Raw genomic sequence first — 23,787 nt, 5'->3', positions numbered from 1 at the left:
ACGAGGGGGCTAGTTTTACCGTGTTCCGCAGGTCAGAGGTCCCGTTTTCCAGTTTGCCTTATGTAGTTCGATCGGACCTCAGCCACGTAGGTGTCCCGGATCTGTAGGTTCATGTGTTCCTCCGCCGTCACATCCCGATAGCTGCAGTTCCTTGCGAGTAGGGTCAGGTTTTCCAGGTACTCGTCCAGTGATTCCCCGGCGCGGTGACGGCGAGTAGTGAGAAGGTGTCGGGCGAACACCTCATTTACGGGCTTCACGAAATGTGCCTTGAGGGTTGCGACCGCTGCCTCGTACGTGGCAGCTTTCTCTATCATCACGGAGATTCGATGGCTCACCCGAGCGTGGAGGAGTCGCAGCTTGAGGGTTTCAGTGGGAGGCGTTGTGGAGGAGTCGAGGTAGGCCTCGAAGCAGCGAAGCCAATGTTCGAAGATCTCCTTGGCCTCTGTCACTCGCGCGTCAAGTTTGAGCTTATCTGGCTTTAGAGCGGCTTCCATGATGCTGTCGATGGATAATAAATTTTTCTACCGTCAATTCACTATGAGACCACGAGAACGAGTGAACATTAGGCTTTATTATCCATGAACTCGCCTGCCAGTGTCGGCTGGACAAATGAGTGCCACCCACAGATGGCCGGTCTATATATTGCCCCGGTGAGGGCGGAGCTAGAGGCGGAGCCCACCGGGGTTCCAGTACAGTACCTGGATGTAGACAGTATCATTATTTCCAGCCTACTCTATAACTAAGGCCCACCAGGCTGTGTCTGTGTGCACTGGTCGAGGTTGCAGGTCAACGCAGTGATTCCTCAGCCTCCTCTGAGGTGGCTTGGGGGGGTGGGTCTATGTTGGCTCTGCTGGTGTGTCTGGACTGCAGGTGCCTGTAAAAGAACAGGAGATCGATTTAGTACATGGACAGGCTGAATGCCACATTGCATATCACTCAGTGAGACTGTCAGGACGTGATTGACTCATAGAGGTCTCATCAGCACTGATTTTCTTGGAGAGACCAATTTTGTCTTCCCCACAGGAGCGATCTCTGTCCTCCCCTGGCAGCTCCAGGATTTTGGCCGTTCTTCCTCCAGTTGGGATCTCTCCCTCTTGTTGGGAGCAAGCTTGGCTTGGATGACGACAAATTGAATGGAACGTGGTGAGAAGAGATGAGGTTGGGAATCATGCATACCAGCTGTGTGTACGGAACCCTTCCCAGCAAGAGCTGGGATGCAGCTGGTGAAGGATGATAAAAGAGGTGCTGGTTATGTTAAAGTACCCGTGAAACAATCAGCGCTGATGTGTCCCCCATTAATATTGTGTGAGATCCCTCAGCAATATAACCCTTTGAGTGCATGATGCCAAAATGAGAATGTGTCATTGGAGTGAGCTGAAGGTTGACTTGCCCTGGCGGAGAGGATGAGCTCATTCATCTTCTTCATGCACTGGATGGCATTTCTCGGTACCTGACGAGCTGACCGTTCTTGCAACCACCTCCCAGTCCTGTGAGGCGAGCCTCCTGGAGCCATACCTTGAGTAGAGGACGTCCCATTGCTGGCAGACTCCATGAAGTAAAAGCCTCCAGGGAGTCATTGCTGAACCTTGGTGCAGCTTTCCTCTGAGACACAGCGATACTGTGGTGTTTCCTCCACGCAGCTGGACTGGAGAGAGTGAACGTGTGTGTTTGAGTGGTATTTAAATATGGATCTTTCACCCCCATGAGGTAACAGTGGGATAGGATGATACCTGTGATGTTCTTGACCTGGGTTGCGTGCCCAGATACTTGGGCGATTCACTGAGGCAATGAAGGCAACAGCACTTCCAAGGAGCACTTTTTCATTTGGTTTTAATCTGTACAAAACGAATTTGATGGAACGTTCTGGATGATTGAACGTGAAAGCCAAACAATAAGAATAAGGAAGTCTGGCAATGAATTTGATGGGCCAAATGGCCTCCTTCTAAACTGTAATGACTGTAAAGTCTATGAATATTTGTAGTAAGGCTAGGCTTCTGATACTGCTGTTCATGCAATGAGCTGAATTCAATTGTTTTACTAGTGATATGTCAAACACTCAGTCCGCCATCTATCATTTCAATAATATTAAATTGTGACCTTGGTTTAATGAAAGCAGCACCAATTGCATTTAGTGGCAGTGTTTGAACCAAACTGATTGATGACGAAGAGTGGATGATATCAGCAGTGCAGAATAATATTGAGCGTTGAGTGACAGGAGGGCCAGGTCAGATCATTATTGCACAGCACCAGGGATGCGTAATATGTGTATTCACAGCTTAACCACAAATAGGAATAATTTGTTGTCTCATGATGTCAGGGGCCAGGCTTCCTACTTCACAGAATACAAATGGATGTCTCAAGTCCCACAGCCACATCAGCAAAGGTCGTTCATTTAACTCTGCTTCAAAGATTATTGTGAACGGTTTGAAGCTGCAGACTCTGCACTATAAAACAGGAAAAAGGCAGGGTGTCAGGGGATTCATTGTTCTCTTGTCATTGTTCAAAGTGACTTTATAATACCTTTCAACAAATGTTGGGCGTCAGACCAAGGCCGAGATCCTCGCCCCCGGTATGTTTTCCTATGAAGGAGGCAGTCCGCCGGAGGGATCTTCCTGTCCTGCCGAAGTCAATGGCCATTTGTGTTGCTCACCCGTCCTGTTGCCGGGAACCCTCTGTGGTGGTGGGGAGGGGTCACCTTCGACAGGAACAGAAAATCCTCTGGCATGAAGGGCCGGAAAGTCCCAGCCCTCGTAACTGATACACGCCCAAAGTTGGACGCAAACCCAAGGGCAATCATAGGCTACCCTGCCCAAACTGCTGAGCAAGAAGGCCACTTGAAACTGTCCACGAGTACCAGGATATGACCAACCTGTCAAGGAACTGGCCACGCCCCAACAGGCAGCATTACTACGTCAGGTTTAATATACCGAAATATCCCAAGTGATGGAATTTTACATCCACCGGGCGGGTAAATGCCCAACGCGGAAGTGTATTAAATAGGGTGTGATGACATTGGGCACACATGTGTGGTGGGCTCAGCACAGTGCGGGGTGCTCAGGACATTGCTACCTGCCAGAATTCCCCTCCTCCCTGCTGTGTCTCCCAGTTCTGGCCAGCCTGCAGACAGTGATGCCTCTGCAGCCCCCCCTTTAAATTTCACGCCTGACCCCGCCGAACCCATTGGCCCTTTCGGCCGCAATTTATGATGGCTGCCGCTTCAGTGTCCCGCCAGCATAATATCGCCATTCTGAATTGACCTCAGGTGGGACCAGGAATCGCAGCCACTTCCAGTTCCACCGCTCAGTGCACACAGCACCAGGTATTTGCCAGAAACTATTACCAATTATAATGTTGCAATAGGCCAGATGACCAGAAGTTTGGTCAAATAGGAAGGGCGGAATTTTCCTCCCCCATCATGGCGTGTTCTGCAGCGGTGGAGGGCGACTCACCTGTGGCCGGTGGTGGGATCTTCAGGTCCTGCCAGCATAAATGGCTAGAAAACCCTACCAGCAGTGTATTTTTTAAATTCAGTTTTACAGGATGAGGGCAACGCTGGCTGGGCCAGCATTTGTTGCCCAACGAGGAAGTGGTGGTGGGGAGCTGCCTTCTTGAACCGCTGCCGTCCCTGAGGTGTAAGTATATCCACTGTGCTATTATGGAGAGAGAGTTCCAGGATTTTGACCCAGGTACAGTCTCTTGTGATACAACTGAGTGCCGTGCTCGGCCATTTCAGAGGGTCTTTAAGAGTCAACCACATTTCTGGGGATCTGGAGTCACATGTAGGCCAGACCAGCTGAGGGTGGCTGATTTCCTTCCCTAAAGGACATTAGTGAACCAGCTGTTTTGTTTTTGAACGACAATAGTTTCATGGTCATAATTAGACTTTTTAATTCCACATGTTTACTGGATTCAATTTCCACCGCTTGCCGTGACGGTATTCGAACCCAAAGTATGATCCTGAGTTGCTGGATCACCAGGCCAGTGACAATACCACTATGCCACTGCCTCTAATGAGGAGAAAAAGGAGCTGAGGTTTAAGAAGGGAATTCCAGAGCACAAGGCCTAGGCGGCTAAATGCATTGATGCCACAATTTAGAGAGCATTTCAAGATCTTTTGGGCATCCTAGCAAACCATCTTAAAGAAACTTTAGACCATAGCTGACAAAAATATAAAACATTATAAGGGGGAAAAGACTAGGAAGACGGGTTGTGGTGGTGTGTTGGTATCAGGGGAGGTTTGGGGTTTGTGGTTTCTGTTCATGTTGATGTTTTGGTATTTGATATTTTCATGTCTATGCAAAAAGCCTTGAATAAAAATATTTTAAAAAATAAATCATTAATATTTTTCTTACTTCTTTCATTGTCCTTTTCCACTCTCTCGCAATCCAATCTTCCTTTCCCTCTCTTTATTTCCCTTTCTATGCCCAATTCGGACTCTAATTCACCCTCCCACTCTATTGTCCCTAATTTTTTCTGTCAATCATTTAATTTCACTGGCTAAAGAGATAGACTATTGCTGCTTCCAGTCACGAATACCCTACTAGTCCAGTTTCCCATGCTACACCATTTTCAGTTCACACTTATCACAGGATCATAGAATTCACAGTGCATAAGGAGGCCATTTGGCCCATCAAGTCTGTACCGGCCCTTGGAAAGAGCATGCTACCTAAGCCCAAACTCCACTCTATACCTGCAACCCAGTAAACACACCTCATCTTTTTGGACACTAGGGACAATTTAGCATGGCCAATCCACCTAACCTGCACATCTTTTGAGTGTGTGAGCACCCAATGGAAACCCACGCAGACACAGGGAGAACGTGCAGTCTCCACACAGACAGTGACCCAAGCCGGGAATCGAACCTGGGACCCTGGAGCTGTATAGCAACAGTGCTAATCACTGTGCTACAGTGATGCCATTCCAGTAACTTCTAGTAAGTTATACCAGAAATAAAGAGTGTTTAGGCCTGAGGGTTGCAGGAAATATGGCTGTTGCTGGAGCAAGGTCATGCTGAGACACATATTAAAGACTTGGAAGAATGAATAGAAAATTTTATAGCCATGTTATCAATTGACACTAGAATATGCAATAAACAAAATAGATGGGATCAGGAAATTACAAAGTGAGAGACAGATTAAATCACCGGTAAAACTACAGCAGATTGCGTTCAATGTGCAGTGAAGTGGGTTCTTTGGACCAAAGGAGGAGAAATAAAAATATTTTCTTAATGCTCAGTAAGTAGAAAATACAGAAGAGCAAATGACTGTGTGCACATGTACTTGTTAAAAGCAAGTCCATAAAAGTGGTTGGAAAAGGTGAATCATAAAGGTTATATTTCAAAGGATTTGGAATGCAGAAGCGAGGAAGTGATTTTTCAATTGTACAGAATCTTAATCAGTCCCCTTCTAGAATGTCACATTCAGTTTTGAGCATTGGACTTTGGGAAGAAACCTTGGAGGGGTGCAACACAGTTTCACCAGCATGGTAACCCGGTAAAAGGGTGAAATAATCTGTGGAGAGTGTGATGAATATAAGAAATTATAATATATATATTGTAAAAATGTATCTGGTGCAGTAATGGTTTTAAAAGCCTGGGTTAGGGTGTATATATATCTGCTGCAGCAATATATTTTTAAAATCCTGGTTTAAAAGAAAGACAGACTGGGTGCCTGGAAAAGGTGCAATTAAGATGTCTTAAAAGTGTGATCATAGTTTTTTTCAAGCCATGCTTATGTTTTCAAGGAGAGGCCTAATGGGTGTTTGTTATGATTTCTGGGGATGAGATAATTAGAGACATTTGTTTTAAATTTAAGCAAGTAGGTCATGGAATTTGAGTAGAATGGGAATGATGTGAGGAGTGAGGGCTGTTGCAGGCAGAGGTTTTGTTTAGTTCCCTGAAGCTATGAGCTGAAAAGGAGTTTGTGCAGAAGGCTGTCAAGGATTCAGCATGAATCTGACAGGAACTTTCTCTCTCTTCAAGCAGTCTCTCAAACGTTCTCTCTATCTAACGATAGACAAGTAATGCTGTGTTTGCTAACAATTTTATAACCACTATTTAAACACTGTTTAAAAGTGGTTTTTGACCTGTGATGGGTTTTGCTTGATTGGAGATGAAGACAGTTTCAGTTAGATGTTAAAGTCATTCCTTTTATTGTTAAGCATTGCTTAACTGGTAACTGCGAGCTATATCTCTATGATGTTAAGTTGTTTAATACTGTATTAATAATAAAACTTGTTTTAATATACCATATCCCTATTTTTGCATGGAATCACTCCAGGAGTGAAGTGTCCTTTCCTCACATCTTTACAGATTACAAGAAAGTATTGGTATTCATGTCCGGTATCCTAAACAATGTTGGTGTCTGGTCTAGGATTGTAATAAGAGAGTATCTGTTTAAACTGATTATGCACTCCCTTGGCTCTCAATGTTGTGCAATGATCCAACTGAGGTGGTACAAATGATGAAAGGATTAGGCAGGGGAGAAGCAGGGAAACTACTTTTCCTGGCTTGGGATTCAAAAACATGGGGACATAATCTTAAAATTTGAGCTTGACCGTTGAGGAGCAAAATCAGGGAGTACATTTTGACACAAAGAGATATTGTAAATCTGGAACCCTGTCCCCCCACTCGATGTAGTCAAGTAGCATTGGTAGCATTGCACGGTAGCATTGTGGATAGCACAATTGCTTCACAGCTCCAGGGTCCCAGGTTCGATTTCGGCTTGGGTCACTGGCTGGGCAGAATCTGCACATCCTCCCCGTGTCTGCGTGGGTTTCCTCCGGGTCCTCCTGTTTCCTCCTACAGTCCAAAGATGTGCAGGTTAGGTGAATTGGCCATGATAAATTGCCCTTAGTGTCCAAAATTGCCCTTAGTATCGGGTGGGGTTACTGGGTTATGGGGATAGGGTGGAGGTGTGGACCTTGGGTAGGGTGCTCTTTCCAAGAGCTGGTGCAGACTCGATGGGCCGAATGGCCTCCTTCTGCACTCTAGATTTTATGATTCTATGAAATGTTCGAGACTGAGATTAATAGCTTTATGGTAGATAACATAGCAATCATGATGTAATAGAATTGTAGAACGGGGTTGACAGTCTGAAAAACATACTCCTGATTTAAGATTTTCACGGGTGGATTGCGATCCCAATGTGAGGATGAATTCCAGTTCGGGAACCTGAAAGTGGTTGTGGTGGGACGACAGTGCCGCAATCTTCCAAGATTGGTTTCTTAATTGACTACCTCACAGATCCCCATTCAATCAGGATTAGCAATTTGTTTGCAGCTTTGGGAAGTCTGTTCCATGTAGCCCATGGAGAGGGTTGCTGTTGTGTTCGCAATGTTGGCAATGCCTGCCCATTAGAGCACTGCTGCCTCACAGCGCCAGGGACCCGAGTTCAATTCCGGCCTTGGGTCACGGTCTGTGTGGAGTTTGCACTTTCTCCCCATATAAGTCTGTCCTTTAAAAGCACTTGTCTTTGCAGGGGCAGGCCAGTCGATTTCGGCGGGAGAACAGCTGGTGAGTCAGTTTCAGCGGGAGCAGTGCGGAAGTGGCTGCTGGGAGGTAAGTCTGTCCTTTGAAAGCATTTGTCTTTGCAGGGGCAGGCCAGTCGATTTCGGCGGGAGAACAGCTGGTGAGTCAGTTTCAGCGGGAGCAGTGCGGAAGTGGCTGCTGGGAGGTAAGTCTGTCCTTTGAAAGCACTTGTCTTTGCAGGGGCAGGCCAGTCGATTTCGGCGGGAGAACAGCTGGTGAGTCAGTTTCAGCGGGAGCAGTGCGGAAGTGGCTGCTGGGAGGTAAGTCTGTCCTTTAAAAGCACTTGTCTTTGCAGGGGCAGGCCAGTCGATTTCAGCGGGAGAACAGCTGGTGAGTCAGTTTCAGCGGGAGCAGTGCGGAAGTGGCTGCTGGGAGGTAATTCTGTCCTTTAAAAGCACTTGTCTTTGCAGGGGCAGGTCAGTAGATTTCGGCGGGAGTGGAGCTGGCTGGTTAGTCAATTTCAGCAGGAGCTGAGAATTTTTTTTTGAATTAGTATTTTAGGCGGGAACAGGAAGTCGACCCGCGGACGTCTGGGAAGACCCTCACCAATAAATTCTGGTGGAGAGGAAACCCGAGACACTACACATGTAGTGTCTCCCACCCGCCCTCCTCCTCTAACCTAATAATAAAACCCATTGGTGTGAGGTAAGTACCATATTTTATTATATTATATTATTATTTTTTATAAAAAATTTAATTTAGTTGTTAGCCAGATCTTGGTAGAAAGTTAGAGGAATGGCAGGGAAGGGAGTGCAATGTTCCTCCTGCAGGATGTTTGAGGTGAGGGATGCAGTTAGTGTCCCTGCTGATTTTACCTGCAGGAAGTGCTGCCATCGCCAGCTCCTCCAAGACCGAGTTAGGGAACTGGAGCTGGAGTTGGAAGAACTTCGGATCATTCGGGAGGCAGAAGGGGTCATAGATAGCAGCTTCAGGGAATTAGTTACACCAAAGATTGGAGATAGGTGGGTAACTGTAAGAGGGACTGGGAAAAAGCAGTCAGTGCAGGGATCCCCTGTGGTCGTTCCCCTGAGAAACAAGTATACCGCTTTGGATACTTTTGGGGGGGGGGACTTACCAGGGGTAAGCCATGGGGCACGGGCCTCTGGCACGGAGTCTGTCCCTGTTGCTCAGAAGGGAAGGGGGGAGAGGAGCAGAGTATTAGTAATTGGGGACTCTATAGTCAGGGGCACAGATAGGAGATTTTGTGGGAGCGTGAGAGACTCACGTTTGGTATGTTGCCTCCCAGGTGCAAGGGTACGTGATGTCTCGGATCGTGTTTTCCAGGTCCTTAGGGGGGAGGGGGAGCAGCCCCAAGTCGTGGTCCACATTGGCACTAACGACATAGGTAGGAAAGGGGACAAGGATGTCAGGCAGGCTTTCAGGGAGCTAGGATGGAAGCTCAGAACTAGAACAAACAGAGTTGTTATCTCTGGGTTGTTGCCCGTGCCACGTGATAGTGAGATGAGGAATAGGGAGAGAGAGCATTTAAACACGTGGCTACAGGGATGGTGCAGGCGGGAGGGATTCAGATTTCTGGATAACGGGGCTCTTTCTGGGGAAGGTGGGACCTCTACAGACAGGATGGTCTACATCTGAACCTGAGGGGCACAAATATCCTGGGGGGGAGATTTGTTAGTGCTCTTTGGGGGGGTTTAAACTAATGCAGCAGGGGCATGGGAACCTGGATTGTAGTTTTAGGGTAAGGGAGAATGAGAGTATAGAGGTCAGGAGCACAGATTTGACGTCGCAGGAGGGGGCCAGTGTTCAGGTAGGTGGTTTGAAGTGTGTCTACTTCAATGCCAGGAGTATACGAAACAAGGTAGGGGAACTGGCAGCATGGGTTGGTACCTGGGACTTCGATGTTGTGGCCATTTCGGAGACATGGATAGAGCAGGGACAGGAATGGATGTTGCAGGTTCCGGGGTTTAGGTGTTTTAGTAAGCTCAGAGAAGGAGGCAAAAGAGGGGGAGGTGTGGCGCTGCTAGTCAAGAGCAGTATTACGGTGGCGGAGAGGATGCTAGATGGGGACTCTTCTTCCGAGGTAGTATGGGCTGAAGTTAGAAACAGGAAAGGAGAGGTCACCCTGTTGGGAGTTTTTTATAGGCCTCCTAATAGTTCTAGGGATGTAGAGGAAAGGATGGCGAAGATGATTCTGGATAAGAGCGAAAGTAACAGGGTAGTTATTATGGGAGACTTTAACTTTCCAAATATTGACTGGAAAAGATATAGTTCGAGTACAATAGATGGGTCGTTTTTTGTACAGTGTGTGCAGGAGGGTTTCCTGAAACAATATGTTGACAGGCCAACTAGAGGCGAGGCCACGTTGGATTTGGTTTTGGGTAATGAACCAGGCCAGGTGTTGGAGTTGGAGGTAGGAGAGCACTTTGGGGACAGTGACCACAATTCGGTGACGTTTACGTTAATGATGGAAAGGGATAAGTATACACCGCAGGGCAAGAGTTATAGCTGGGGGAAGGGCAATTATGATGCCATTAGACGTGACTTGGGGGGGATAAGGTGGAGAAGTAGGCTGCAAGTGTTGGGCACACTGGATAAGTGGGGCTTGTTCAAGGATCAGCTACTGCGTGTTCTTGATAAGTATGTACCGGTCAGGCAGGGAGGAAGGCGTCGAGCGAGGGAACCGTGGTTTAACAAGGAAGTGGAATCTCTTGTTAAGAGGAAGAAGGAGGCCTATGTGAAGATGAGGTGTGAAGTTTCAGTTGGGGCGATGGATAGTTACAAGGTAGCGAGGAAGGATCTAAAGAGAGAGCTAAGACGAGCAAGGAGGGGACATGAGAAGTATTTGGCAGGAAGGATCAAGGAAAACCCAAAAGCTTTCTATAGTTATGTCAGGAATAAGCGAATGACTAGGGAAAGAGTAGGACCAGTCAAGGACAGGGATGGGAAATTGTGTGTGGAGTCTGAAGAGATAGGCGAGATACTAAGTGAATATTTTTCGTCAGTATTCAATCAGGAAAAAGATAATGTTGTGGAGGAGAATGCTGAGCCCCAGGCTAATAGAATAGATGGCATTGAGGTACGTAGGGAAGAGGTGTTGGCAATTCTGGACAGGCTGAAAATAGATAAGTCCCCGGGACCTGATGGGATTTATCCTAGGATTCTCTGGGAGGCCAGGGAAGAGATTGCTGGACCTTTGGCTTTGATTTTTATGTCATCATTGGCTACAGGAATAGTGCCAGAGGACTGGAGGACAGCAAATGTGGTCCCTTTGTTCAAAAAGGGGAGCAGAGACAACCCCGGCAACTATAGACCGGTGAGCCTCACGTCTGTAGTGGGTAAAGTCTTGGAGGGGATTATAAGAGACAAGATTTATAATCATCTAGATAGGAATAATATGATCAGGGATAGTCAACATGGCTTTGTGAAGGGTAGGTCATGCCTCACAAACCTTATTGAGTTCTTTGAGAAGGTGACTGAACAGGTAGATGAGGGTCGAGCAGTTGATGTGGTGTATATGGATTTCAGCAAAGCGTTTGATAAGGTTCCCCACGGTAGGCTATTGCAGAAAATACGGAGGCTGGGGATTGAGGGTGATTTAGAGATGTGGATCAGAAATTGGCTAGCTGAAAGAAGACAGAGGGTGGTGGTTGATGGGAAATGTTCAGAATGGAGTACAGTCACAAGTGGAGTACCACAAGGATCTGTTCTGGGGCCGTTGCTGTTTGTCATTTTTATCAATGACCTAGAGGAAGGCGCAGAAGGGTGGGTGAGTAAATTTGCAGACGATACTAAAGTCGGTGGTGTTGTCGATAGTGTGGAAGGATGTAGCAGGTTACAGAGGGATACAGATAAGCTGCAGAGCTGGGCTGAGAGGTGGCAAATGGAGTTTAATGTAGAGAAGTGTGAGGTGATTCACTTTGGAAGGAATAACAGGAATGCAGAATATTTGGCTAATGGTAAAGTTCTTGAAAGTGTGGATGAGCAGAGGGATCTAGGTGTCCATGTACATAGATCCCTGAAAGTTGCCACCCAGGTTGATAGGGTTGTGAAGAAGGCCTATGGAGTGTTGGCCTTTATTGGTAGAGGGATTGAGTTCCGGAGTCGGGAGGTCATGTTGCAGCTGTACAGAACTCTGGTACGGCCGCATTTGGAGTATTGCGTACAGTTCTGGTCACCGCATTATAGGAAGGACGTGGAGGCTTTGGAGCGGGTGCAGAGGAGATTTACCAGGATGTTGCCTGGTATGGAGGGAAAATCTTATGAGGAAAGGCTGATGGACTTGAGGTTGTTTTCGTTGGAGAGAAGAAGGTTAAGAGGAGACTTAATAGAGGCATACAAAATGATCAGGGGGTTGGATAGGGTGGACAGTGAGAGCCTTCTCCCGCGGATGGAAATGGCTGGCATGAGGGGACATAACTTTAAACTGAGGGGTGATAGATATAGGACAGAGGTCAGAGGTAGGTTCTTTACGCAAAGAGTAGTGAGGCCGTGGAATGCCCTACCTGCTACAGTAGTGAACTCGCCAACATTGAGGGCATTTAAAAGTTTATTGGATAAACATATGGATGATAATGGCATAGTGTAGGTTAGATGGCTTTTGTTTCGGTGCAACATCGTGGGCCGAAGGGCCTGTACTGCGCTGTATTGTTCTATGTTCTATGTTCTATATCTGCATGGGTTTCCTTTGGGTGCTCCGGTTTCCTCTCACAGTCTGAAGATGTGCAGTTTAGGTGGATTGGTCATGCTAAATTGCCCCTCGTCAGCAAAAGTTAGGGAGGGTTACGAATATGGGGCAGGGGAGTGGGCCTGGGTAGGGTGTTCTTTCAGTGGGTAGTGCAGACTCAATGGGCTGAATGTCCTCCTTCTGCACTGTAGGGATACTATGAGGACCCATCATATGTTAAGATGTTAAGAGACTTGCTCCTCCCTGTTCTACATACACTTGCTGCCTTATATGTGTAGCTCTCTCCTGAAACCAGATAGAAAGGGTCACATATTGGGATCTGATTATAAGAGAAGATGGGTGTTTTCTCATGTTGCTTCATGTGAATCTTCGAAGGACCATCGCATAGGCATCATGAACTGGAGCAGTTGGGACTGTTTTCCTTGAAGGAGAGAAGATTGATAGGAGTTTGACAGAGATTTTCAAAATCAACAGGGGTCTGGCTGCCTGACAGTGTGATGGAAGTAGGTTCAATCAAGGCATTCAAGAGGGAATTGGAAAAGAGAGATTGTGCGGGTTACGGCGAAAGGGGTGGGGGGTGGAGGGGAGAGGCACTGTCATGGGCTGGTTATGCCAGACATGTATTTCCTCTGTACAATGCAAATACAGAAGATTCATTGCATTTGAGAGATGAGTCAGATGGTGAGGTGCTGTATTGTACAGATCTTGAAGGATTAGGACAACTTCCAGATTTCCACATTTAACTGCATATGCAGGCGCGCCGAAAGTTGCTGTCTGATTTTGTTATAAATAACCGTGACCACCATTATTCCCACTGCAAAATCTGCTCCGATGCATTGTCACACACCGCCAGCAATCCAGGATCCTACAGAGCTCAAGTGAACAGCAATTTATCCCAATGCAATTGCAACCTCTAAATAATTCTCTATGCGCCTCGGACTTGTTTCGACTCTGCAGGTTTAATCAATGTAAGATTGTACCACATGTTTTCTAATCGTGGTCTGTGAACTGTCGCTCACATTTGTTTGCTATATCCCAGGTAGCATTTGACTGATACAAGAAACTATTAAAGCTCATCAGTTATAATAACGGACATTCTTGAATTGTGGCTCCCTGGGCACATATAGTTTTACTTTCGATGACACAATAATTATTCTGTGTATAAGCTCTTGAAGTTTCACAGCATCCCCCAATGAGGAATGTTAGGTCTCCTGGGAACTCATTTAATCCTTTCCCAAATCAAATCAGTTTGGGAAATATCTAGACCCTTTTTTTTTCTTGGTGGAAAGTAAGCAAATCATTCTTCCTCGATTGATAAGTGTTTGAATTGAAAGCGATTATCCATAGGTAAAATCTACTTTTGAAACATAAAAATTCCCAACGCGCTTCAGTGTAGCGAGTCCAGCTGTTCTGGTTGGGCTGCACTTAAAATGTAACATTCCCACGACCTCCAATGATAAAGATCTCAGGGAGGAGGGGTGAGGGGGCTGCGGTTAGCCTAGGGGACTACTTTCCAAAAGCATCTAGCCAGGCTATCACATTAACAAGGTCACTCTTAAATTTTCCATTACAGTCAACCAGAACGCAAGCTGAATCTTTACACCCCCACCTCAGGGTAGCTTCGATAGACTTTATTGAAAGCCGTTCGAATTCAGTTCTAAATGAAACATCTGAAGCACTATATATATGCATGTGTGTGTCTAAATATTTAGTGTAGAGCTCTGAGTGATGGAAGATACTCCGGGAGGGGGGCAGAGGGGATTCATGTGGAAGTGCATTTAACTTCTTTGAAGCCCTGTTTCCCACATTGGAATGTAAGGGTGGGAGGTGTGAAGGAATGCTAACATTACAACTCTCAAGTGACTTTTTCATTGCTTCCGCTATGCAATGCTGAAACCGTGGGAGAATCATTGAATAACAAACATAGTTCACACTGAGCTCTTGTCAAAGAGGGGCAATGAGAATAAACTGCAGCCAGTTGCCTCGGTATTTGAGGCCGCGCGTTTGGAGGCACTGTGGCTGCTGTGCTTTCAGGCTGAGTGTTTTATTGCCGGTGTTGTGTCTTGCAGGAAGATGCTGCTGTTCTTCCAAGTGCTGTTTGTGGCAGTGGCGGGCCAGTTGTCGGTGCCCTCGCACACTGTGTGCGGCCACAATGCCTGTTACACCGCGCACACGGGCAGCAAGCCCTTCCAGGAGGCGCTGGCCAGCTGCAGGGCCAACGGGGGCAACCTGGTGACAGCCAAGGATCCGGGGGAGGCCCAGCACATCCAGGACCTGCTCTCCACCCTCGCCCCGGGGCCTCCTCCCAGCCGCAAGTGGAGGTTCTGGATGGGCCTCCACCTGCCCCAGAGGCACTGTTACCAGCAGCACAAACCCCTGAGGGGCTTCCTCTGGACCGCGGGGGGCGACCAGACCACCTACTCCAACTGGGGCAGGGAGCCGCTGGGCACCTGTACCGCCCGCAGATGTGTCCACATTACTGTCTCCCACTCCCGGAGCAGCTCGGAGGACTTCAAATGGTCAGACGGGGTGTGCACCCAGCACCTGGACGGGTACCTCTGTAAATTCAGCTTTAAAGGCATGTGCCAGGCGATCGGGCTGAACGGGACGGGCTTGGTCACTTACAGCACACCCTTCAATGCAGAGAGCTCCTCCTTGACGCTGGTTCCCTTCGGCTCCTTGGCAAAAGTGTCCTGTGAGGAGGCACCGGCGATGGGATATGTTCTGTGCCTGGAGAAAAGCCAAGGGTCGTTTGGCTGGTCCAAGGATGGTCCATTCTGTGCCCCTCCCTCTGGCTGCACCCTGGAGAACGGGGGCTGTGCCCAGCTTTGCGTGAGTCAGAGGGGGAGGCGACACCACTGCCAGTGCCATGAGGGTTACCAGCTTGGGGGCGACCAGCGCTCCTGCCAGCCACTGGATCACTGCCAGGCAGCACCGTGCCAATACCGATGCCTTCATCTCTCCGTTGGCTTCCAGTGCACCTGTCCCCTGGGCTATGGACTGGCAGAAAATGGGCACAATTGCCTGGACGTCGACGAATGTGCGAACGCCTCCCACTGCCCCCAGCTCTGCATCAACTCACCAGGAAGCTTCAGCTGCCGCTGTACAAAGGGGTTTGTCCTGATGGACGGGCAGTGCCAGGACCTGGACGAGTGTGCTGCCTGGCCATGTGCCCAGATGTGCCAGAACACGGAGGGGTCCTATCGATGCCACTGCAGAGCGGGTTATGTGAGCAGCGGGCACTCCTGCCTTGACCTGGATGAATGCACAGGGCACCCCTGCCAGAGGGCGTGCTCCAACACTGAGGGCAGCTTCCACTGCTCCTGCCCTGGGGGTTACACCCTGGCTGAAGATGGTGTGTCATGTGCCCCACAGCACTTGGCCACCACGCTGATTGCCAGCCCCCCGGACCTGACCTCGGCTGGGGACTGGAGTGCCCCCATGCCAGCTGGCATTGGGATCCACACAACTCACCTGGGCACCACCTCGGGACACATGGACTCGGCGGCCACTGAGTCAGAAAGGCCTGGTGTGCCCACCGTCGGCGGGCAGAGGGAGGGGACAGTGGCGGACTTCAGCACTGGACGCGGCCCGCCCATCACTTCCCGCCCGGGCAGAGTGAGGACCCCCACGCAGGGCGGAGAGCAGGAGCACAGAGCCTGGTTACTGCCCTGTGCCCTGGGCTCTGCCGCCGTGCTCCTCCTCTTGTGCTCCTTGGTATTGGTCCTGTGCTGTCGCCACAGGTCAGCGGAAGGGAAGGCTACAGACTTCTACAGCTGGATTCAAGCGGCTGGACCATCCTCATTTAGAACTCCTTGGAAAGCCACATCTGCCGGCTGCCACACTGCAGCCGATAACTACATGGAACTTGAAGCAAATCAGACCGCAATATAGACCGGACCTCAGAATATGTGACCCAACTTTCAAAACCCCTGAACGCCTTCAGAAACAGAACTAAATGTGTGCTTTCGGATCCTTCACTATGTTTTTTTGGTGAGGGGAAAGTTTGTGCTGGTATTTTTAAAAATGGTTTCAGACAACAGTGTATTCTGATTACTTTTTACCTGACTGTCTGAATTTTACAATGTAAAATACTGCGGGCGCTGCAAATCGGGAATACAAAATGAGTCCATGCTGGAAACACTGAGGGCAGTTAAGGATGGGACAGTTAATGCCGCCCAAAAACCCTGAAAAAGAATAAATTAGAACCAAATTCAGCAGCCCAGGCAGCACCCGTGGCCAGAGAGGAGGTCAGTGACCTTTCGTCAGAGTTGTTCAGTGGAGTGATTCCAGCATGTTCTCTCTGTACATTGAATGGGGTTTACTGAAGTTTCCCTTCGCTCCCTACATTCTTCTTGGGTCAGCAGCGCGAGCTGAAATGTGAACTCAGTGCACAGCTACACAAATAGCACTCATTTTCTGAGGTTCATGATACTAAACTCTGGCCAAATAACGTGTTACAAATTCAGATTTTAAAAGTAATATTATGATGGTCCTTTCAAGATACAGTCCAAGCATTATCATTGAATGATACTACAAATGTTTCATTGCTATGCTTAACCTAACATCAAATACTTTCGGGTGAAGACAAACCCTTTCAAAGCATATTGTTGAGCATTAAAATACTAAATATTATTCCCTCAAAATATTCATAGGGAGCGTGAAGGTCTTGCGCAGAGAGTCTCCATGGTGTTCGTTGTAGTTCAATGGGTTGTGTTCTCAGGGCTGGTTCGGGGAAGTTCCGATTTCAATACCCAATGCAGAGCACCAAAATCCAAGTAGGTTACCGAGTTATAATAATAATAGTCTTGAGGAAGTGCGGTACTGCGAAAGGCATTGATATTACAGTTCAGTATTGAGGGATTGCTGTACTGCCAGAGGTATTGATATTACAGTTAAGTATTGAGGGTGTGCTGTATTGCCAGAGGCATTGATATTCCAGTTCAGTATTGAAGGTGTGCTGTATTGCCAGAGCCATTGATATTACAGCTCAGTACTGAGAGAGTGCTGTATTGCCAGAGGCATTGATATTCCAGTTCAGTATTGAAGGTGTGCTGTATTGCCAGAGCCATTGATATTCCAGTTAATTATTGAGGGAGTGCTGTATTGCCAGAGGCATTGATATTACAGCTCAGTATTGAAGGTGTGCTGTATTGCCAGAGCCATTGATATTACAGCTCAGTACTGAGGGAGTGCTGTATTGCCAGAGGTATTGATATTACAGTTCAGTATTGAGGGTGTACTGTAGTGCTAGAGGTATTGATATTACAGTTCAGTATTGAGGGTGTGCTGTAGTGCTAGAGGTATTGATATTACAGTTCAACATTGAGGGATTGCTGTACTGTCAGTGGCATTGATATTCCAGTTCAATATTGAGAGAGTGCTATACAGCCAGAGGCATTAACATTACAGTTCAGTATTGAGGGTGTGCTGTAGTGCCAAAGGTATTGATATTACAGTTAAGTATTGAGGGTGTGCTGCAGTGCTAGAGGTATTGATATTACAGTTCAGTATTGAGGGTGTGCTGTATTGCCTGCCACAGACATAGCCCTCTGGAGGTTTTGTACTTTTTCATGGGATGTGTGCATCGCTTTGAAGGCCAGCATTTGTTTGACAATCCCTAATTGGTCTTGAATTGAGTGGCTTGTCAGGCCATTGGGCGAGAGTTGCGTTTCGGCCAGACCAGGTAAGACAGCAGATTCCCCTCCTAAAGGACATTAGTGAACCAGATAGGTTTGAATGACAATCGATGATAGTTTCAATGGTCACCATTACTTGCGTTACTTGTATTTAAATTCCATCAGCTGCTGCACATGGAATTTGAACCTCAGTCCCCAGAGCATTTGCCTGACCCTCTAGATTTCTCTATTAACATGGGGGAATTCTCCAATAATGGGGCTATATCCCCAACACCCACGAAAAAACGTGCGTGATTCACTCTGGACTTACCTGGAGTAAGTCCAGGGTAATTCTGCAATTTGAAGGGGGCTGGCAGGGCCCTGAAGTGCTCCTCGCAGCTCCGGCTGCCGAAACGGGCCATGCACTTCCAGTTGGGGGTCCGCGCATGCGCACGGCTGCGGCCTGTGCCGGCCGCCCCGCGCGACATGGCCGACCCACACTGCGACCGGCACCAAGAAGATAGGCCCACCCAGATCGCGCCCGCCCGCAGATCGGTGGCCCCCGATCGGAACCCTGGGCGTCATTCTCCGACCCGCCCCCCCCCCCCCCCCCCCCCCCCCGGCCGGGTCAGAGAATCGCAGGGGGCTGGCGTGAATCCCGCCCCCGCCGGTTGCCGAACTCTCCGGCACCGGAGATTCGGCGGGGGCGGGAATCACGCCGCGCCGGTTGGCGGGCCCCCCCACTCGATTCTCCGGCCCGAATGGGCCGAAGTCACGCCGATAAATTGCCTGTCCCGCCGGCGTGGATTAAACCACCTTTTGAACAGCGGGACAAGGCGGCGTGGGCGGGCTCCGGGGTCCTGGGGGGGGTGCGGGGCGATCTGGCCCTGGGGGGTGCCCCCACAGTGGCCTGGCCCGCAATCGGGGCCCACCGATCCGCGGGCGGGCCTGTGCCGTGGGGGCACTCTTTCCCTTCGCCTCTGCCACGGTCTCCACCATGGCGGAGGCGGAAGAGACTCCCTCCACTGCGCATGTGTGGGAAACTGTCAGCGGCCGCTGACGCTCCCGCGCATGCGCTGCCCCGAGATGTCATTTCCGCGCCAGCTGGCGGGGCAACAAAGGCCGTTTCCGCCAGCTGGCGGGGGGGAAATTCCTCCGGCGCCGACCTAGCCCCTCAATGTTGGGGCTCGGCCCCCAAAGATGCGGAGCATTCCGGACCTTTGGGGCGGCGCGATGCCTGTCTGATTGCCGCCGTTTTGGGCGCCAGTCGGCGGAAATCGTGCCGTTTCGGGAGAATTTCGCCCCCTGGCCGTGGACTGAGTCCGCAGCTGCCACGCCGAGTGCCCGCCGGGTGAAACTATGAGAGAACCACGCCGGTGGGAACTCGGCCAGCTGCAATTGGAGAATTGCCGCGGTGGCCTCTTTCAATGGCCCCCGACCAGCGCTGCATCGACCGTGCACACCCGATTGGCAGCAATTCTCCATGGACTGGAGAATCGCGGGAGTGGCGTCGGACCTAAGGCGAGATTCTCCGACCCCCCGCCGGGTCGGAGAATCGCCAGGGGCTGGCATGAATCCCGCCCCCGCCGGTTACCGAATTCTCCGGCACCGGATATTCGTCGGGAGCGGGAATCGGGCCGCGCCGGTTGGCGGGCCCCCCCCAGCGATTCTCCGGCCCGGATGGGCCGAAGTCAAACCGCTAAAATGCCTGTCCCGCTGGCGTAGATTAAACCACCTACCTTACCGGCGGGACAAGGTGGCGCGGGCGGGCTCCGGGGTCCTGGGGGGGGGGGCGCAGGGTGATCTGGCCTCGGGGGGTGCCCGCACGGTGGCCTGGCCCGCGATCGGGGCCCACTGATCCGCGGGCGGGCCTGTGCCGTGGGGGCACTCTTTCCCTTCCGCCTTCGCCACGGTCTCCACCATGGCGGAGGCGGAAGAGACTCCCTCCACTGCGCATGTGCGGGAATGCCATCAGCGGCCGCTGACGCTCTCACGCATGCGCCGCCCGGAGATGTCATTTCCGCGCCAGCTGGCGGGGCACCAAAGACCTTTTCCGCCAGCTGGCGGGACGGAAATTCGTCCGGCGCGGGCCTAGCCTCTTAAGGTTGGGGCTCGGCCCCCAAAGATGCGGAGCATTCCGCACCTTTGGGGCGGCGCGATGCCCGACTGATTTGCGTCGTTTTGGGCGCCAGTCGGCGGACATCGCGCCGTTTCCGGAGAATTTCGCCCCTGATCTCTGGTCAGACGCCCCGCCCCCGCGCCGAGTGCAATTCTGGCACGAAGGCTAGGAGAATCCCGCCCATTATGTTACCACCCCTCTCCACCTGATATTAAACTGAGGCCCCAGCTGCTCTGTCAGGTAAAAGTAAATATCTCATGCAGTATTCTCAAGAATATCATGTTAAAGGTTGGTTAAAAAAATCATGGCTCGAGAAGTTGGAAAGTGGTTTCAAAAGAGAAAACAGCAACGGTGCTCACGGTTATTTTTTAAACTGGAGTATTGTAGACAATACTGCTCCTCAAGTGTCAGGGCTATGACTATTGCTGTTTTGATATAGAAAAATGACTTGATATTGGAATACAGTCTAAAATTTAAAAATCTGTTGATAACCAATTTTGGAAGTGTGGCAAAGAGTGAGGATAATACAAATTGGATTGGATTAGATTTGTTTATTGTCACGTGTACCGAGGTACAGTGAAAAGTATTTTTCTGCGAGCAGTTCAACAGATCATGAAGTACATGGGAAGAAAAGGGAATAAAATAAAATACATAATAGGGCAACACAAGATATACAATGTAACTACATGAGCACTGGCATCGGATGAAGCATACAGGGTGTAGTGTTAATGAGGTCAGTCCATAAGAGGGTCATTTAGGAGTCTGGTGACAGTGGGGAAGAAACTATTTTTGAGTCTGTTCGTGCGTGTTCTCAGACTTCTGTATCTCCTGCCCGATGGAAGAAGTTGGAAGAGTGAGTAAGCCGGGTGGGAGGGATCTTTGATTATGCTGCCCGCTTTCCCCAGGCAGCGGGAGGTGTAGATGGAGTCAATGGAAGGGAGGCAGGTTTGTGTGATGGACTGGGCGTGTAACTGGATTGTGTAAATCAACTGCAACAAGACATAGATAGGTTAGCAGAATAGGGAAGAAGAAGTGGTATTGGAATTTAATACAGTGAATTCTGAGTTGATGCTTTAAGGATAGAGAGAGGCAATAGAGACTTAATGGCGCAATTCCAAAGGGTGTGTGGGGAAAAAGGGTCCTGGGGTTGCACATGCACAGAGCATTGAAGGTGACAGGACAAATTGAGAGTGGTTAACACAACAAATGGAATATAGGACTTCAGAAATAGAGCTATGGAGTACAAAAATAGAAAAGTTATGCTGAGTGTTTATAAAGCTCTGGTTATGCCACAACTAGCGTATGGTTCCCAGTTCTGGTCATCACTTTTCAGTCGAGATGTGAAGGTCCTTGAGACGGTGCAGAGGAGGTTCCAGGGATGAGGACATTTAGCTTCAAGATTGAGTTGGAGAAACTGGGGCTGTTTGCCTTGATTGAGGGAAGATTTGATAGAGGTGTATAAGATTATGACAGGATTGTATAAGGTGGACATGGAAATACTCTACCCGTTGGCTGGTGGGACAAAGACGAGGGGTCCAAAGATTCAAGGTTATGGGAAAGAGGTGCAGGGGGATGTGAGGGAGAACTTTTTTTTGCATGGTGTCTGATAATGGCCTGGAACTCTCGGCTTACGAGGGTAGTGGATGTGGAGACAATCAAAGATTACAAATCGGAGCTACGTCAGCATTTGAAGGAAATAAACTTGGGACTGGCAGGTTTACACTATAGAGGACTAGCATGGACTCAAAGGGCTGAATAGTTTCCTTCTGTTCCATAAATGCTTCAATAGCTCTCGAGCCATGAATCAAAACTCTAAGCTTGGTGGTGGGTTGGCGGAGGGGTTATCTGGGGTATTCTGGCCTATGTTTATCCCTAAATCAGCATCTCAAAAAACAGATGATCTGGTCATAGTTATATTGCTGTTTGTATGCAAATGGCTATCACGTTTCCCACATTACAACAGTGACTGGACTTCAAAAGTACATTTTTGGTTGTGAAGTACTTTGAAATGTCTAGTGTTTGTGAACGGTGCTGTATAAATGCAAGTTTTTGACTGCTTTGCATGGCTGAATTGCTGATATACTCTCCTAGTGAGTGAAACTTCTCAGGCATGGATTTAAAATAACACCTAGATGCTACATCACACAAGAACAAATAAATATCAGACATGGAATTGCTCTTTTTATAAAACGTTTAAAAGCACCAGTCAACACCTTTAGAAAACTGAGAGGTTATATTTATTTTGTTGAATTGAAAAACACATGTTTATGCACTGTGCTAGTTTGAGACAACTTAGAAATATTGATTAGGTTTGTAACAGTATCATATTCCCATATACTGTGAACACTGTAAATGCCTGTTACATAGGCATTCAACTGTAGTACTGCTGTATTTAAACTCTGTGTTATAAAAAGTGTGATGGCTTAAAATGTTAACCGTTACTTTTATGTTACCTCTTCCTGGCATCTTCTTGCTGCCTTCTCTCCTGGGATCAAAGCAAAGCTGGCAAAAGTTTCTAAAGTTAAGTTTGAAGGGTGTGCCTTCAAGTGGCCACCAGCAGCGTGGTCCAATAGCAAATTGAGACTGTCAGACCAGTGGTACCCTACATTACGCCTGACATGTACTGAGCTGCCCCACCCCCACTGTCAAGGTACATTGGTCAGCACAAGATTGAGGGTCTGGCAGCTGAATGGGCAGAATCCAGGCACCTTGGGTAGCTGCCCCCTTATTCTTCTGCTTTGTACTGTGTGACGGTGGAAAAATAGCTGAGGAAAATTGGGCCTAATGTTCTGTCGAACAAGTGGCAGAAGGAAGCACTGGAACGTCATCCTGACTTGTAGGTGTGTCATTTCACCCGGTTAGTTGTGGAGGAAGAGAGGGGAAAGGGAAACAATGCACGTTCTTCCCAGTTAGGGTCACCAGCCAGCCCAGTTTGAAGGCTTCAAAAAGGGATTCAAAAATGTGGTTCGGCACAACAGTTACCTGCAATGTGCGAGAGCTTGCTTTGACAGGCTGCTGGCAGTGCTCCGGGAAAGTGAACCATTCCTGTTACGAGTAAGCCAGGATCATTGATGGTTAAAATGTTTTAACGTATGCACAATGTGAATTGACTCAAAAGGCTGTCAGCGACACAGCATCTGGTAAAATAGTGTAGTTTGCCTTGGTACGTTGTTTTGGCGTGATTATTTTTTTCATATGTGTCTGCCTAATCTAAATGTAATTGTTACATGTGTCACCATGATTTAAAAACTCAAATGAAAATAATAAACGTGTAAAACATCACAGGGCTGATTTTTTTTACAGTATTGCATTCCCACTGAGTCAAATGCATGGTCCACACATGGTTTTGTGAAAATGCTTCCACATGATATTACAGAACAAAATATTAAAAGTAGTTTGTACAGTGTTACCTGAGGTAATAGTCAAGCTGTAACAATCGTCCTCGGTGACCCTGAATGACAATGGAATTATGAATGAGGAATGAATGTGCCTTTGACGAATGCCGTGGGACAGTGTTGCAAGTGTGGCCATTCTGACCAATTTATCTATTATCTACTTGCTATATTTGTGAAGAGTACATGAGCTGATAGTACAGTTTTTGTCTTGACCTCACCTGGATACAAGCACTGTGGGCTGTGAGGGTCTTGACTGATCGTGAAAGTGCTACCCCCTAGGTTCCAGGTAGATGGCAGATGCCCTTCAAAAAGGCAATGTGGAGCGATTAAGTCTCACAGACCCAGGGTCTGCAGGGACTATTGCCTTTAATAACTCAAAAGCAGATGTGTAAGCCCCACAAATATCGCTCCACAGGATGTCAAGAAATGGGACGTTTATATCAAAGTCCATGGATTCCAGTAACGTCTTGACTGTAGTGCTG

General features: G+C 48.5%; 1 protein-coding gene across 1 annotated transcript; it reads left to right on the top strand.

Moving 5' to 3' along the window:
* Positions 1-14,110: 14,110 nt before the first annotated feature.
* On the top strand, positions 14,111-18,396 carry LOC140421279 (complement component C1q receptor-like). The gene has a single exon (XM_072505871.1). The coding sequence runs from the start codon at positions 14,247-14,249 to the stop codon at positions 16,065-16,067; it is 1,821 nt and encodes a 606-aa protein (XP_072361972.1). The 5' UTR covers positions 14,111-14,246; the 3' UTR covers positions 16,068-18,396.
* Positions 18,397-23,787: the final 5,391 nt, after the last annotated feature.

Source organism: Scyliorhinus torazame, chromosome 1 (genome assembly GCF_047496885.1).
Source record: "Scyliorhinus torazame isolate Kashiwa2021f chromosome 1, sScyTor2.1, whole genome shotgun sequence".
Lineage (NCBI taxonomy): Eukaryota > Metazoa > Chordata > Chondrichthyes > Carcharhiniformes > Scyliorhinidae > Scyliorhinus > Scyliorhinus torazame.
This window is presented reverse-complemented; position numbering and strand designations above follow the sequence as displayed.

Coding starts and splice junctions, on each gene's coding strand:
- LOC140421279 (XM_072505871.1), top strand. CDS start 14,247: ATGCTGCTGTTCTTCCAAGTGCTGTTTGTGGCAGTGGCGGGCCAGTTG.